At 49.6% G+C, this 17,207-nt stretch overlaps 1 protein-coding gene and 1 long non-coding RNA gene across 5 annotated transcripts in view; one reads left to right on the top strand and one right to left on the bottom strand.

Annotated features, from left to right (window-relative positions):
- The window catches only part of LOC146869886 (vesicle-fusing ATPase), a 1,522,848-nt gene extending 1,521,838 nt beyond the window's left edge, over positions 1 to 1,010 (bottom strand). The window contains exon 1 of one of the 4 annotated variants that reach the window (XM_085623863.1): positions 767 to 1,010. In XM_085623863.1, the coding sequence (XP_085479989.1) occupies positions 767 to 778 (12 nt within the window). In that variant the 5' untranslated portion in view covers positions 779 to 1,010. The remainder of the gene's footprint in view (positions 1 to 766) is intronic. The other 3 variants (XM_085623829.1, XM_085623831.1, XM_085623842.1) reach the window with 3 other exon arrangements.
- Positions 1,011 to 1,469: 459 nt separating this feature from the next.
- Positions 1,470 to 17,207, top strand: part of LOC146869885 (uncharacterized) — a 257,736-nt gene continuing 241,998 nt past the window's right edge. The window contains exon 1 of the long non-coding RNA XR_014968066.1: positions 1,470 to 1,596. This is a non-coding gene — a long non-coding RNA (uncharacterized LOC146869885). The remainder of the gene's footprint in view (positions 1,597 to 17,207) is intronic.

Below are 17,207 nucleotides of genomic sequence, written 5' to 3'. Positions count from 1 at the left end.
AATGGCGGCTACATCTGTGAAGGTGTCAGTGGTGTCAGTGTGAAGTTGCCAATGGAGACTTCTTTGCCTAAAAAGTGGCAGCCATTCACTTGAGGGATATCGGTGGCAGCATCACCACTTGGGGCTGTCAGCATCACCCACTTCACCTGTGTGATGTTAGTTGGCTTCAATAAGAGAAGAAGGGTCAAGAAAAACCAACGCTTCACTTGCGAGAGGCCACTAGCAGCCATCACTTCGGAGGTGTGCCAGTGGTAATTTAAAGAACTGAGTGGACACTAGTGGTGGCAGTGACACATACGTAGGGTAGTCAGTGACAGTCACGCAACTGAAGAAAGGACACATTCGGAATGCGACACTTGTTTTAAATAAGCAGCTGTTATTGCAACAGCCTCACCTGAGGCAAATGCTTCACATGTGTCAGAAGAACGTGAGCCCTCAATGGATGCCAGTGGCTCCCGCATTTGTCTCTGGTGGGCAGAGATGCTGATCAAAGCCAAGGTCATCGAGGGTAGCAGGAAGGCCAACAGTGCAGCACTGAAGGTCTGGGCAAAATACTATAGGCATACATTCGCCCTCCCGATGCGCACCCCACCAAAGTAATAGAGGGCACAGTGCTGACTATCCATTCCTTCCTCAGTCACAGTGACATGAAGGGGCCAACGTCCACCTTCCTTCTGTCTGCCTCCTGTCCTGTCACATCTCAACACAACATTTCTTATAGGATGACTTAGCTCGACAGCCCCACACCAAATTTCTTAAGACTCACCCGCGCCGCCATCTTTCTCTCCCGACCTGAACGCTTCTGATTCTGGGCCTGCACTGACAGAGCGCGTTCACGAATCAGCCGCTCGCCCGTTTCTGCGCGCAACCGCGTCCCAGACTGCGCATTGAGGCGTGATTAGTATGACCCATCCACTGCCATCTTACAGTCAGGCAGACGTCAGCGTGTAGAAAAACAAGTGATTTAGCCCGCCTTTCAGCATGAAACAGAAAAAATGCTGTTTTGCCTAATCCCGCCCCAACTGGCGCAGAGGCATGCAAGGGCGCATGCGCAATTTCTGCGAAACGTTTCGCTTATGATGTTGGCATTGAGAGAGAAAGTAAAAGAAAGGTTAGAGTAAACTGACCTCTGAACTCGGCGCACAGAAAGGTGCATGCTGTTCGAAATATCATTTAATAGCTTTTTTTTCTTAATCTAGCCACATATCTTGCAATATATCTATTTCGATTTTTAAAAATGACTTTTGTCCACTACAATGGAAAATATTCCTCTCAAAGACTGCAGACCTCTAGCGGCAACAATTAAGGTCTAACTTATTGCCGTCTTGAGTAAGTGATTCCATATCTTCCGCGCGTCATGGGCAGTGGGCGACTCTCACAGCCGGCTGACTTGAGTATAATATCAATCGGGTAATTCTAGTAACCATTGGCGGCCATTTTGCAGCGGGCGCTTTCTATGTTCTGCAGACAGCAGTCAGAACTTGAAAGCAGTTGGGGAGGAGTAGTAGGGAGTTAGCTGCAGAGCCTTGTGTCTCACTCCACACATCTGGAGGTCAAGTTGAACGTCTTCTCGCAGCAGGCTAATTGTCACACCTGGTAAGGGCTAGAACTTGAACATTAACTGTATTTAACGCTCTGCTATGTACAAACAGTGAGCTGAAAAGACTAGAAGGCAATGCAGATTTTCCACAGTTTTAATGGGAAGAGAATCATTATTTTATTAAAGGCAGGGAGGCTAATATTATGCATATTACCTTTATTGCTCGAAAAAAAAAAAACACAGCAGCAACAAACACTAGAATCAGAACACTATATAAACTCTAGAACAGGGGTACTCACAAACTTTCTCTCGGGGGCCAAATTTACAGTGTGGTTTGTGGCCGAGGGCCGCACCGGTGGGGGCGGGGGCAGTGGGGGAGGGGGCGAGGCTGGAGCAAAAAAAAAAACTGTGACCATGAGGTTGAACACAGGCCACTGCAGCAGACGCCTTCGTCCACTGAGCCACCAGACCCGGCATTCACATCTATCTATCTATCTATCTATCTATCTATCTATCTATCTATCTATCTATCTATCTATCTATCTATCTCTGTCTCCCTCCCATCTCTCTATCACTCTCCCTATCTCTCTATCTATTTCTCTCTCTCTGTCTCCCTTTCTCTCTCTCTCCCTCCCTCAGTCTCTGTCTCACTCAGTCTCCCTCCCTCTCTCTCAGTCCCTCCATCCCTCCCTCTCCCTCCCGCTTGTCTCCCTCTGTGAGAAGTTGGCCTGGTATATGATGCTCACTAGTTAAAGTGATCACCTTGTACCATGCCAAGCAACCCTTATGGTGTGGTTGTAAGTCAACCTTTTCGGACTAGCTGCCCTAGTGGTAGCGTAGGCTAAGCAGTCTTTGAGGCTAAACTCGTGATGCGTGTTAAGCCAGCTGTTTTACCAAATGCAACCCCCTTTTATACCAATGAAAGGACACCACACAGATATATATTCAAAATATATATGTATTTATTTCTCAAAGTAACCCCTAGTCTCTTTATGAGCACAGGAGCACAAATCGTCAAACAAGATTATCACAGAATACACAGAAGTTGCACTTTATATGGATAGGCCCTGGTGGCCACTCGAACCATATACTAAAATAGTGGTATAAGTACCACGAACAGGAAAGGGAAAAGGCCTAGGGCCTCTAGAATCGCTGGGCCTACCAGGAGCTAACGTCAGTTAGTGACCAGGAGGTCCACGGGTGGCGTGTGCAGAGCAAATAGTCACACGCGTGCTCCCATAGGTTTCAATGGGTGCGTAAAAAGTACAAAGTTACTGCAAAAGGAATCTTCCGGATGGACTAGGAACTCAAGATTTGGAACACAGGCACTAGAGATGTAATACTACACTTGGGCACAGGTGTGCCAGCTTTACCTCACCCACAGGAAGCGGGTGCATAGGCCTCGAAGTGCGTCGGGTTGCTTCTATCTGTTCCGTGGAGCTTGAAGACAAAGATGCTGCAGGCGGTCGGTCCGGGAGAGATGCAGTGGATCCAAGAGTGGATCGGAGATGTTGAAGACCTGTAAGCAGAGGGGACAGTGTTCACAGTCACTAGCCAGTGACCAGCGTGGCACCAGGTGGGTACCAGGCGATGTCGGGTGCAAACAGGTGATGAGGGGTAGCTTGTCTCCGCAGCCACGTGGTCCCTGAAGGTCGACGACGTCCAGGAGTCGGCTCACGAGCTGTCCCACGCAGGCTCTCGCTGTCGGCGGTGTCGGCGACTTGATCGAAGCAAACAAGCCTTGGCAAAAGCAATTGCAGGAGGATTCGGAAATCAGCTGTTGGGTCTGACCAGCAAGGTCAGAGGGATTGCTCCTTTGGAGGGGAGCAAGGGCCAGTCTGGAGCAACCAGACCAGCGGTGTTTGTCGTAGATTTCGTCGCCAAGATGGCCACTAGCCAGCGGGCCAGCAACCGGTTAGGCGCGTCGAGTGGCAAAATGCAGAAGGGCCCCACGCAGATCGTGGAGATGCTGGAGGGCTCACCTTTGGTGCAGATGCTGCTCGAGGGTTGGGCTTCTCAGGACCCAAAGCACAACTTGGAGGGAGCCTCGGTTGTTGCACTGGTCAGCTTGTCGTAGTCGTTCCAAGATGGCTGGCTCCACGTGTCTCGGTGCCTCCACGGGTCTCCTCTTTTCAGGAACTGTGGATCGGGCGGTGAGAGGTCTGGAGGTCCAGGTTTTGTCAGTCTCTGGGCTCGGGCTCCGGCGGGAGGCGGCGGCAAAGCAGACGTTGATTCGCTGGATGGTGCTTGCGTTAGCAAGGTGGTCACTCCCTGACCACAGGGGAGATTGGCTTCAGTCCTCTGTGCGGCAGAGCGTCGAAGTTCCCGTCTTCTTCTTAGTTTCAAGTTGATTCCAGGATGTCTGAAGTCTTAGGACACAGCTCCTACCTTTATTCGGATTCTAGGGGCCGGACTACCTGCTAGGTCCCTCCCTATGGGTGGGACCAGGAAGGGGGGTGGTTACACCCCCAATCCTTTGTCCAGCTCGCCCCAGGCCCGGGACTGGTGTGCCCCAGGACCGGTTTGAACTGGCATATGCCCCGAGGCTCCTTGTGAGCCACAGGCATGTCTGGTTTCTTTCAAGCCCTACCTGACCAATACACAAAATCCTGTCTGGGGTGGTGCACGCACCTCCCCTGGCAGGAAACCCTTTGTCCACACCTCCCAAGCTGGAAGGACTCCCAGCAGCAGGAGGGCAGACTTGTGTCTGTGGTGGCAGCATCCATTTTGTGGAGCTGAGGCTATGTCTGATTTTACCCGGGTTTCAGGCACTGTACATGTCGTGTCCCTCTAGAAGGGTGGAATGCTAACCCCGTCGCCAGAATTGGCGAGGGGTTAGTATTCCAATTCGTATGACACCTTACTCGACATGTTTTGATAAAGCCAAACCAAAGATAGCATTTAACCGCGAGGTTCATAATGCACTTAAGAGTATATGGTATGACGATATCTGGAAACAGTAGAAGGAAGTTGTTCCGACCACTGCAGACAGGCTCAGCTCATGCCAGAGCACCATCTCACATGGAACCAAGCACTCTGCCTTCAGGATTGTTAAGGCCTGCTATAGGAGTGACTTATAGGTTACCAGGTGTCCCATTTAAGGTTAGGTATAGGTATACTACACCTAAGTAAGAGGTGATTACACCAGCTTACCCCAGCTGAGTGATCAGCCAGTTGTGTCAAATCGTTAGGCCAAGCCTGGGGTGGCATAATACATGCTGCAGCCCTTGGCAGGCCTTGGGTACACCAATGCCCTGGGTACCTAGTGTACACTGGTACAGGGGCTGACAGGGTGATCCACTTCCAATTGGTTATGAACCTAGGGTGCATAGTTTTAATTTAGTAGAGAGAACAGCAGGCTGGGGGTCTGATTGGCAGGCCCACAGCCTCAATATGTCAAAAACCAGTGAAGCAAAAAGCAAAAATTTGGGGTGACCATAGGATAGCAGACCCTACTCTCCTACACAACCCCCCCCCCCCAAACGCTGGGACATTAAACTAGCCTTGACCAGTCTCGTCTTCATGTCCTAAGTGGAAGTACCTGGAGAGACCATCTGCATTCCCATGGTCAGTACCTGGCCGGTGCTCCACTGTAAAGTCCATCCCCTGTAGGGAAATGGACCACCTAAGCAGTTTGGGGTTTTCACCCTTCATCTGATTTAGCCACAAGAGGGGCTTATGGTCGGTCTGAATCTTGAAGTGAGTGCCAAACAAGTATGGCCTCAGCTTCTTCAGGGCCCACACCACAGCAAAGGCCTCCCTCTCAATAGCTGACCAATTCTTCTCTCTGGGGGTCAACCTTCTGCTAATAAAAGCAATGGGTTGGTCTTGACCATCTACATTAAGTTGTGACAGCACAGCTCCCACACCCAACTCAGAAGCATCTGTTTGGACAATAAACTCTTTGGAGTAGTCAGGACTTTTCAGGATAGGTGCAGAGCACATGGCCTCCTTCAGGTCATCAAATGCCTTTTGACAGCTTACTGTCCACTGAACCTTTTTGGGCATCTTCTTGGATGTCAGATCATTAAGAGGAGTCACAATGGACCCATAGTTCTTAACAAACTTCCTGTAGTACCCAGTCAAGCCCAAGAAAGCTCGAACTTGAGTCTGGGTGGTTGGAGGGGACCAGTCCTTGATGGATTGTATCTTACTCTCCAGTGGTTGAACTTGGCCTCCACCTACAAGGTGGCCCAAATATACAACCTTACTCTGCCCTATCTGGCACTTAGTAGCCTTGATAGTGAGGCCTGCCCTCTGCAGGGCCTCAAGAGCCTTCTTCAGGTGGATCAGGTGATCCTCCCAGGTGGAGCTAAAGACAGCAATGTCATCCAGATATGCTGCACAAAAGTCATCCAACCCAGTAAGGACTTGGTTCACCAGCCTTTGGAAGGTGGCAGGTGCATTCTTCAGACCAAAGGGCATCACCACAAACTGATAATGCCCACCTGGGGTTGAGAATGCTGTTTTGGCCTTAGACTCCTCAGCTAATCTGATTTGCCAATAGCCAGCTGTTAAGTCAAATGTGCTCAAAAACTTTGCAGAAGCTAGTTTGTCTATGAGCTCATCTGCCCTTGGAATAGGGTGTGCATCTGTCCTGGTGACAGCATTGAGTCCTCTGTAATCCACACAGAACCTCATCTCTCTCTTGCCATCTTTGGTGTGAGGTTTGGGGACCAGAACCACTGGGCTAGCCCAGGGGCTCTCTGAGGGTTCAATGACACCTAATTCCAGCATTTTATGTACCTCAGCCTTTATACAGTCCCTGACGTGGTCAGGTTGTCTGTAAAGTTTGTTCTTTACAGGCAGACTGTCACCAGTGTCCACAACATGGGTACACCAGTCAGTTTGACTAGGTATCAAGGAAAACATATGTGAAAATGATTGTAGAACCTGTCTACATTCAGTCTGCTGATGGGCAGTGAGGTTGCCTCCAAGGGTCACTCCTTCAACTGAGCCATCTTCAGGGTTCTGAGACAACAGGTCTGGGAGAGGGTCACTCTCTTCCTCCTGTCCCTCATCTGTAGCCATGAGCAAGCCCATGTCTGCCCTGTCAACATATGCTTTAAGCCTGTTAACATGGAGTACCCTGTGGGGACTCCTGGGAGTTCCTAGGTCCACCAAGTAGGTGACCTCTCCCTTCTTTTCCAGGATTGTATGGGGTCCAGACCATTTGTCTTGGAGTGCTGCTGGGGCCACTGGCTCCAACACCCATACCTTCTGTCCTGGCTGATACTCAACCAAGACAGCCTTTTGGTCATGCCAAGCTTTCTGTAAGGCCTGGCTTGCCTCAAGGTTTTTAGATGCCTTCTCCATATACTCAGCCATCCTGGAGCGGAGACCAAGTACATAGTCCACTATGTCTAGCTTAGGCTTTTTGAGAGGTAACTCCCATCCTTCCTTCACCAAACACAGTGGGCCTCTCACAGGGTGCCCAAACAACAATTCAAAGGGGCTGTAGCCAACTCCTTTTTGTGGGACCTCTCTGTAAGCAAACAGAAGGCAGGGTAGAAGGATATCCCATCTTCGCCTGAGCTTTTCAGGTAATCCTTTGATCATACCCTTTAGGGTCTTGTTGAATCTCTCAACAAGCCCATTGCATTGTGGGTGATAAGGGGTGGTGAACTTGTAGTTGACACCACATTCCTTCCACATAGCTGTCAAGTATCCTGACATAAAGTTGGTACCTCTGTCAGATACTACCTCCTTAGGAAACCCCACTCTGGAGAATACTCCCAGCAGGGCCCTGGCCACAACAGGAGCTGTAGTGGTCCTAAGGGGAATTGCCTCTGGATACCTGGTGGCATGATCCACTACCACCAGTATAAATCTGTGCCCAGATGCAGTGGGAGGATCCATGGGACCCACTATGTCTATTCCCACTCTTTCAAAGGGGACCCCCACCACAGGTAGTGGTATAAGGGGGGCCTTTGTTGTGCCACCTGATTTGCCACTGGCTTGGCAGGTAACACAGGAGCGACAAAACTCCTTTGTATCTTCATTCATATGAGGCCAGTGAAAGTGAGGGACAAGCCTGTCCCAAGTCTTGTTCTGGCCTAAGTGTCCTGCTAAAGGAATGTCATGGGCCAAGGTAAGAAGGAAGCCCCTAAATTGCAGAGGTATGACCAACCTCCTGGTTGCACCAGGCTTGGGGTCTCTAGCCTCTGAATAAAGGAGCCCTTCATCCCAATACACTTTATGGGTACCTTGAGCATTCCCAGCAGCCTCAGCAGCAGCCAGCTGTCTGAGGGGTTCAAGAGAGGGACAGGATAACTGAGCCTGCCTCAAGTCAGCCCTTGAAGGTCCCCCTGTCCCCAGAAACTCAACCTGATCAGGTTCAAGCTCTTCAGGGACAGTTCCTTCAGGGTCCTCTAGATCAGCTTCCTGGGAAGGCTGATCATCACTCTGAGGCAGGGGGGAAGGCACAGCCTTGACCCTCCTGTTCTTCTTCTTGGTAGGTGCTTGGTCCATTGTTCCAGGATCCAAGACCTGTGGTTCAGTGAGGCACTTTTTGGCCTGTGACCTGGTCACAGCAAGGACATGTGATGATATACCTAACATCTCTGCATGAGTCCTGTACTCCACTTCTGACCATAGAGAACTCTCTAGGTCATTGCCCAACAAACATTCTACTGGGAGGTCTGCACTAACCACAACCCTTTTGAGGCCAGTTACCCCTCCCCATGAGAAGTTAACAACTGCCACACTATGTGAAGTAGTGGCATTGCTGGCATTGGTCACCAGGTAGTTCTCACCTGGTATGTACTGTCCAGGGTCCACAAAGCCTGGTGTCACCATAGTGACACTGGCACATGTGTCCCTGTAAGCTTGAGCCACTTTTTCATTTATTAAAGGAGTCTGTCTGTACTTGCCCAGGTTACTGGGGCTCACAGTCAGGGACAAATCAATGTCCCCATCACAGATCAAGACTGCCTGTGTAAGGGTTCTGTCTAAGTCAGAATCTCCTTCAGTTCCCATAGTGATTCCCACTACACCCTTTGTCTGGGGACCAACACTGCTAACAGTAGTACTGGGAGCAGGTGCCTTAGGGGCAACAGTGTTGGGGGCTCCACCCTTTTTGCAATCACTAGTCCAGTGAGTTGTATTTTTACAATGATTGCACCAGGGTTTCTTTTGACCTTCTTTCTTCTTTTTGGACTGTTGTTGGGACCCACCCTCCTTAGCAGTAGTTTGGGGCCCTGTTGAAGACTTCTGGTCTTTAGATTTCTGATCTCCACCCTTTTGGTCTGTTTTCTTCTGATCACCCCCTTGGCCCTGGTTCTGGTTCTTTTGCTTAACCCTGGTTCTGACCCATTTGTCTGCCTTCTTTCCCAATTCTTGGGGAGAGGTCAGATCAGAGTCAACCAAGTGTTGATGCAGTTGCTGGTTTTGACAGTTATTTAAAATCTGTTCTCTCATCATCAAATTATACAATCCTGTAAAATCAGATACCTTACTTCCCAGCAACCAACCCTCCAAAGCCTTAGTGGCACATTCAATGTATTCAGACCAGTCCTGAGTCTGTGTCTTTTGGGTGTCTCTGAACATTAACCTGTACTGCTCAGTGGTTAAGCCTAACCCATCAACTAGAACACTCTTCAGGACTCTGTAGTTTCTGACATCCTCTTCTCTAACAGTGAGGAGTCTGTCTCTGCCTCTTCCCTCAAAGGAGAGCCAGAGGATTGCTGCCCACTGATCTTCAGGAACCTGCTGTACTTTGCAGGCTCTCTCAAGAGCAGTTATCCACTTGTGGATGTCATCCCCACTTTTGTAGGGGGGCACAACCTTAGACAGGTTTCTATTGTCGAAAACCCTATCTTTGTCCTTAGGGACAATGCTGCCACCAGTGGGTATAGACCCACTCTCTTTATGCTGTCTAGCCTTGCTAAGTTTCTCTTCCATCAGGGCTACTTCTAGCTCCTGCTTCCTGATCCTCAGCTGAGCCTCTTGCATCTTGGCCTCATGTTCCCTCCTCTGAGGGGTGGTCATCCTTCTCCTGGAGTGACCTTGAGAGCCTCTAGAGCCATGGGAAGCATTGGAGTCACCTGAGCGATTCCTTTGCCTTCCCAGCCCTGTGTTAAGTCCACTGGGGAGATCCAGTGGGTTGAACCCACTGTCAGTCCCCAATAGCCTTGGTTTAGCTGGGCCAAGTTTAACACTTGGCACTGGGCTAGTTCTCCCTTCATCCTCACTACTGTCAGTATCCTTTTCACTCTCATCCTCTGTGGTAGGCATCCCATCTAAGGGGTGACTATTGGGAAGGGGTACTTCAGTGGCATCTTCAGAAGGGGGGCCTCCTGTTCCTGTCCCTAAGGGGGCTAACTGGGAAGCTTTCTTGAGTGCTCTCTGATTCTCATCATTCTGTAAGAGCTCTCTGAGCTCAGCAGAGTTTGGGTTCTTGGGCTGTTTAAGGCCTCTAAGAGTTGCCAAATGCCTGAGCTCATTCTGATTAAGGGTAGCAAAGCTGGATGGTGCCCTCTGGGGGTCACTCTCAACAGAGATGGGTACAGTGGACCCCTCTGCCCCGGCCATTGCTCTTAAGTGTGGGTGGATGTGTTGCAATCTACCTACACTTGGGTTTACCTACTAAACCTATCTAGTAGTTGTAGTCAGGGTGTGCTACTCCCTTTGCTCTACAACAACTAAGTTCAGTAGAACTTAAGTATATCTAATCTTGTTTTATATGTACCTACAGGTACCTATGTGATCTTTCAATTGGTAACCAAGAGATTACAATGGTAAAACACAGCAAGCTCAAATCCAACCGCTGCTCACCAATGTGAGAAGTTGGCCTGGTATATGATGCTCACTAGTTAAAGTGATCACCTTGTACCATGCCAAGCAACCCTTATGGTGTGGTTGTAAGTCAACCTTTTCGGACTAGCTGCCCTAGTGGTAGCGTAGGCTAAGCAGTCTTTGAGGCTAAACTCGTGATGCGTGTTAAGCCAGCTGTTTTACCAAATGCAACCCCCTTTTATACCAATGAAAGGACACCACACAGATATATATTCAAAATATATATGTATTTATTTCTCAAAGTAACCCCTAGTCTCTTTATGAGCACAGGAGCACAAATCGTCAAACAAGATTATCACAGAATACACAGAAGTTGCACTTTATATGGATAGGCCCTGGTGGCCACTCGAACCATATACTAAAATAGTGGTATAAGTACCACGAACAGGAAAGGGAAAAGGCCTAGGGCCTCTAGAATCGCTGGGCCTACCAGGAGCTAACGTCAGTTAGTGACCAGGAGGTCCACGGGTGGCGTGTGCAGAGCAAATAGTCACACGCGTGCTCCCATAGGTTTCAATGGGTGCGTAAAAAGTACAAAGTTACTGCAAAAGGAATCTTCCGGATGGACTAGGAACTCAAGATTTGGAACACAGGCACTAGAGATGTAATACTACACTTGGGCACAGGTGTGCCAGCTTTACCTCACCCACAGGAAGCGGGTGCATAGGCCTCGAAGTGCGTCGGGTTGCTTCTATCTGTTCCGTGGAGCTTGAAGACAAAGATGCTGCAGGCGGTCGGTCCGGGAGAGATGCAGTGGATCCAAGAGTGGATCGGAGATGTTGAAGACCTGTAAGCAGAGGGGACAGTGTTCACAGTCACTAGCCAGTGACCAGCGTGGCACCAGGTGGGTACCAGGCGATGTCGGGTGCAAACAGGTGATGAGGGGTAGCTTGTCTCCGCAGCCACGTGGTCCCTGAAGGTCGACGACGTCCAGGAGTCGGCTCACGAGCTGTCCCACGCAGGCTCTCGCTGTCGGCGGTGTCGGCGACTTGATCGAAGCAAACAAGCCTTGGCAAAAGCAATTGCAGGAGGATTCGGAAATCAGCTGTTGGGTCTGACCAGCAAGGTCAGAGGGATTGCTCCTTTGGAGGGGAGCAAGGGCCAGTCTGGAGCAACCAGACCAGCGGTGTTTGTCGTAGATTTCGTCGCCAAGATGGCCACTAGCCAGCGGGCCAGCAACCGGTTAGGCGCGTCGAGTGGCAAAATGCAGAAGGGCCCCACGCAGATCGTGGAGATGCTGGAGGGCTCACCTTTGGTGCAGATGCTGCTCGAGGGTTGGGCTTCTCAGGACCCAAAGCACAACTTGGAGGGAGCCTCGGTTGTTGCACTGGTCAGCTTGTCGTAGTCGTTCCAAGATGGCTGGCTCCACGTGTCTCGGTGCCTCCACGGGTCTCCTCTTTTCAGGGACTGTGGATCGGGCGGTGAGAGGTCTGGAGGTCCAGGTTTTGTCAGTCTCTGGGCTCGGGCTCCGGCGGGAGGCGGCGGCAAAGCAGACGTTGATTCGCTGGATGGTGCTTGCGTTAGCAAGGTGGTCACTCCCTGACCACAGGGGAGATTGGCTTCAGTCCTCTGTGCGGCAGAGCGTCGAAGTTCCCGTCTTCTTCTTAGTTTCAAGTTGATTCCAGGATGTCTGAAGTCTTAGGACACAGCTCCTACCTTTATTCGGATTCTAGGGGCCGGACTACCTGCTAGGTCCCTCCCTATGGGTGGGACCAGGAAGGGGGGTGGTTACACCCCCAATCCTTTGTCCAGCTCGCCCCAGGCCCGGGACTGGTGTGCCCCAGGACCGGTTTGAACTGGCATATGCCCCGAGGCTCCTTGTGAGCCACAGGCATGTCTGGTTTCTTTCAAGCCCTACCTGACCAATACACAAAATCCTGTCTGGGGTGGTGCACGCACCTCCCCTGGCAGGAAACCCTTTGTCCACACCTCCCAAGCTGGAAGGACTCCCAGCAGCAGGAGGGCAGACTTGTGTCTGTGGTGGCAGCATCCATTTTGTGGAGCTGAGGCTATGTCTGATTTTACCCGGGTTTCAGGCACTGTACATGTCGTGTCCCTCTAGAAGGGTGGAATGCTAACCCCGTCGCCAGAATTGGCGAGGGGTTAGTATTCCAATTCGTATGACACCTTACTCGACATGTTTTGATAAAGCCAAACCAAAGATAGCATTTAACCGCGAGGTTCATAATGCACTTAAGAGTATATGGTATGACGATATCTGGAAACAGTAGAAGGAAGTTGTTCCGACCACTGCAGACAGGCTCAGCTCATGCCAGAGCACCATCTCACATGGAACCAAGCACTCTGCCTTCAGGATTGTTAAGGCCTGCTATAGGAGTGACTTATAGGTTACCAGGTGTCCCATTTAAGGTTAGGTATAGGTATACTACACCTAAGTAAGAGGTGATTACACCAGCTTACCCCAGCTGAGTGATCAGCCAGTTGTGTCAAATCGTTAGGCCAAGCCTGGGGTGGCATAATACATGCTGCAGCCCTTGGCAGGCCTTGGGTACACCAATGCCCTGGGTACCTAGTGTACACTGGTACAGGGGCTGACAGGGTGATCCACTTCCAATTGGTTATGCACCTAGGGTGCATAGTTTTAATTTAGTAGAGAGAACAGCAGGCTGGGGGTCTGATTGGCAGGCCCACAGCCTCAATATGTCAAAAACCAGTGAAGCAAAAAGCAAAAATTTGGGGTGACCATAGGATAGCAGACCCTACTCTCCTACACCCTCCCTCTATCTCCCTCCCTCTGTGTCTCCCTCCCTCTGTCTCCCTCCCTCCCTCTGTCTCCCTCCCTCCCTCTCTCTCCCTCCCTCCCTCTCTCTGTCTCCCTCCCTCTCTGTCTCCCTCCCTCTCTCTGTCTCCCTCCCTCTCTCTGTCTCCCTTCCTCTCTCTGTCCCCCTCTCTCTCTCCCTCCCTCTCTCTGTCTGCCTCCCTCTCTCTGTCTCCCTCCCTCTCTCTGTCTCCCTCCCTCCCTGTCTCACTCACTTTGTTTGTCTCCCTCTCTCTCTGTCTCCCTCCCTCTGTCTCCCTCCCTCTCTCTGTCTCCCTCCCTCTCCCTCTCTCTCTTCCTCTATCTCTCTCTCTCTCTCTCCCTCTGCCTCACTCACTGTGTTTGTCTCCCTCCCTCCCTTTGTCTCCCTCCCTCCCCGTCTCCCTCCTTCCCTCTCTCTCCCTCCCTCTCTGTCTCCCTCCCTCCCTCTCTCTCCTTCCCTCTCTCTCTCCCTCTCTCTATCTCTCTCCCTCTATCTCAATCAGTTTGTCTCCCTTTCTCTCTGTCTCCGCCCCTCTCTGTCTCCCTCCCTCTCCATCTGTTCTCCCTCTGTCCCCCTCCCTCCCTCTGTCTCCCTCCCTCTCCCAACTTGTCTGTCTCTCTCTCGCTGTCTCTCCCTCCCTGTCTTCTGCTCTGTCTTCCCCCTCTCCCTCCCTCCCTCCCTCTGTCGCACTCTGTCTTCCTCCCGCTTTAAACTCACCTGCTGCTCTCACTAGCTGCTGCCCGCCTCCCCCCCGTCCGTCACCTCACCCGGCGCTGAGTCAGCTTCCCTGGAACACAAACAGCCGCGGCACCCAAGTACTTCACAGGTCTTTTAAAGGCCAAGTCACTTGTTAATGAGGCTTTGTTGTATTTCATCTCTTCTTAGCGCCCCTGCATCTCCACTCATTCAGAGGGAAGATGCAGGGGCGCTAAGAAGAGGTGAAATACAACAAAGCCTCATTAACATGTGACTTGGCTTTTAAAAGAATCGACCGGCCCCCATAGCTCAGTGCTGCTGCAACCGGCGGTGCTTGCACAGGTACGATGTCTGCAAGGTCCGCGGGCCGCCAGGGAAGGCTTGCCGGGCCGCTGGCGGCCCGCGGGCCGTACTATGAGTACCCCTGCTCTAGAACATTGAACATGTATATGATCTTAGAACCGGCAGCCATCTTCCTCTTTTAACTGCTTCAAAATAAACAAAGTCCATTAAATAAACAAGATTCATCAGTCGATCCAGATTGTCCAAACTGTTTCTCTCTTACGAACTTGACCCGAAAACCAAGACTTCTTCTTGTTTATCCTAAGAAAAAAACTATACAAACAAACATTTAACAAGCATTGGCATAGCCAATAGGTCTCACCTTTGGGACCTTATAAGTGTTTAGTTATCCAGCACAACATCCTTGGTGCAACAACATCAAGTGATGCATGGCTAAACACTTATAAGGTCCCAAAGGCGAGACCTATTGGCTATGTCAATGCTTGTTTTGAGTGAGTGGCTCGTGCAGGTATGTCACTGAGAGGTAGAGATGCTGCAAGTGCTTATACAGGAGTCCCTGTGACATTGTGCCTCATCAAAATGTATCTTGGGTCTGGTGTAATACTTCTAGCCCCTATTCCCATCTTCTCGCACCCAATGCATCCTTAAATGTCCCATGTACAGCCAGGGTTGACACTCCTATTACCCCTGCCCTCCATTGACACTTTACCTGTCACAGGTGGTGGACGTGGTGGTGGACATGGTGGTGGTGGTGGACGTGGTGGTGGATGTGGTGGTGGTGGTGGACGTGGTGGTGGTGGACATGGTGGTGGTGGATGTGGTGGTGGTGGACGTGGTGTGGACTTGTTGGTGGTGGACGTGGTGGTGGTGGACGTGGTGGTGGTGGTGGACGTAGTGATGGTGGACGTGGTGGTGGTGGTGGACGTGGTGTGGTGGACATGGTGGTGGACGTGGTGGTGGCGGACGTGGTGGTGGTGGACATGGTGGTGGAGGACGTGGTGGTGGTGGACGTGGTGGTGGACGTGGTGGACGTGGTTGTGGTGAACATGGTGGTGGCCGTGGTGGTGGTGGACATGGTAGTGGACGTGGTGATGGTGGACGTGATGGTGGTGGTGGTGGACGTGGTGGTGGTGGATGTGGTGGTATAATTTAATATATATGTACATATATATTACCTACTGGCGGTCGCCAGTAGGTAGTTATAGTTAGGACCTATTTTCCATAGGAAATCCGCAACATTCTATTCCCAATAAGTCTGGCGCCGGTTGACGAATCTTCGCGAAATTTTCCAAACTTTTGGCCAGCTCCGGTCCACTCCTATCCTACAAGTTTCGTGGTGTTTCTTCAAGCGGGGGCCGAGAAAAAAGGGGGGCCCCAAAACACGTTTTCCCTATGCAATTTCCCATAGGACCTGTTGACGCAGCTACAGCCCGAACTGCTGAACGGAATTACACCAAATTTGGCAAAGAGGTAGTCCTCAGTTCAGACTCGTGCCTTTTGCATAAATGGTGTAAATCTGTTCAGTAGTTCCTGAGAAAATTAGACTAAAAAAGATAGATATCTTTGGCCTCGGAGGATCCGCGCACCCTAAGCGCACCCTAAGCACACCCTCCCCGAACCAAGCGCGCACCCTCCCGATGACGCGCTGAATGCTAATTGGCTGTCAAGTGTCTGTCTACATTCGAAACCAGGAACTGTTGGCAGCCATTTTGTGCCTCGGTAGAAGCAAGGCTGATTAAGTAAGGGAAATAAGTGTGTGAAAGATGTAAAGGGGGCAGGATAGAAATACTCTGACCCTCTAGTGTTGCTTAGGGGATCCCAGAAGGACCCCCTGGGGCCCCCTTTTAAAAAAAAGAAAAACGGCAAAATGCGCGCATGGTGCGCGGTTCCTAACGTGTTGGGTACGCGGCTCACAAAAAAATGGGGAAAAAAATAATAATAAAGTTTTGGAAATATAGTTTACAAATTATTTAAAAAAATATAAATATATATTTTAAAACATTAAGGCAGCCATTTTGTGCCTCGGTAGAAGCGAGGCTGATTAAGTAAGGGAAATAAGTGTGTGAAAGATGTAAAGGGGGCAGGGTAGAAATACTCTGACCCTCTAGTGTTGCTTAGTGGGTCCCAGAAGGACCCCCTGGGGCCCCCTTTTTTTTTTCTTTTAAACGGCGAAATGCGCGCACTTCCTAACGCGTTGGGTGCGCGGATGCCAAAAAAATGGAAAAAAAAAATAAAGTTTTGAAAATATAGTTTCAAAATTATTTAAAAAAATATAAAAATATATTTTAAAACATTAACAATTTAAAAAAAAAAAAGCCATTTTGTGCATCGGTAGAAGCAAGGCTGATTAAGTAAGGGAAATAAGTGTGTGAAAGATGTAAAGGGGGAGGGTAGAAATACTCTGACCCTCTAGTGTTGCTTAGGGGGTCCCAGAAGGACCCCCTGGGGCCCCCCCTTTTTTTTTTTAAACGGCGAAATGCGCGCACGGTGCGCGGTTCCTAACTCGTTGGGTGCGCGGATCCCCAAAAAATAGAAAAAATAAATAAAAAAGAACGTTTTGAAAATATAGTTTAAAAATTATTTTAAAAAATATAAAAATATATTTTAAAACATTAACAATTTTTTTTTTAAAAAACATATAAAAACAAAAAATATTTTTTAATTTTTAAAATAATTAATTGAAAAAATAAGTTAAAAAAAGGTGATAAAGTATTTAAAAAAACATAATTAAAAGAATTGACACACTGAAATTGAAAAATTTAGAAATTCAATGAAAATCATTAAACATCATAGCTTTAGAGATAAATTATAGATAGGAATTAGCATTTAAAAAACCTTTGAAATTCACTGAAAAAACCATAGCTTTCATGCACGTTATAGTTAGGAATTGGCATTTAAAAAACCTTAGAAATTCACTGAAAAAAACATACGTTTCAGGGGTGTTATAGTTAGCTGGACATTTCCCTCGTACAAAACCCTAGAAATTCCCCCGTTATAGTTAGTTCAGCTAACTATAACTCGCGCGCCCCCGCAATGCACTGCTGATGACGTCACATATTACATCACTCATGACATGGTCAGTGACATCACTCATGACATCACTGATGACA

Source organism: Triturus cristatus, chromosome 1_1 (genome assembly GCF_964204655.1).
Source record: "Triturus cristatus chromosome 1_1, aTriCri1.1, whole genome shotgun sequence".
Taxonomy (NCBI): domain Eukaryota; kingdom Metazoa; phylum Chordata; class Amphibia; order Caudata; family Salamandridae; genus Triturus; species Triturus cristatus.
This window is presented reverse-complemented; position numbering and strand designations above follow the sequence as displayed.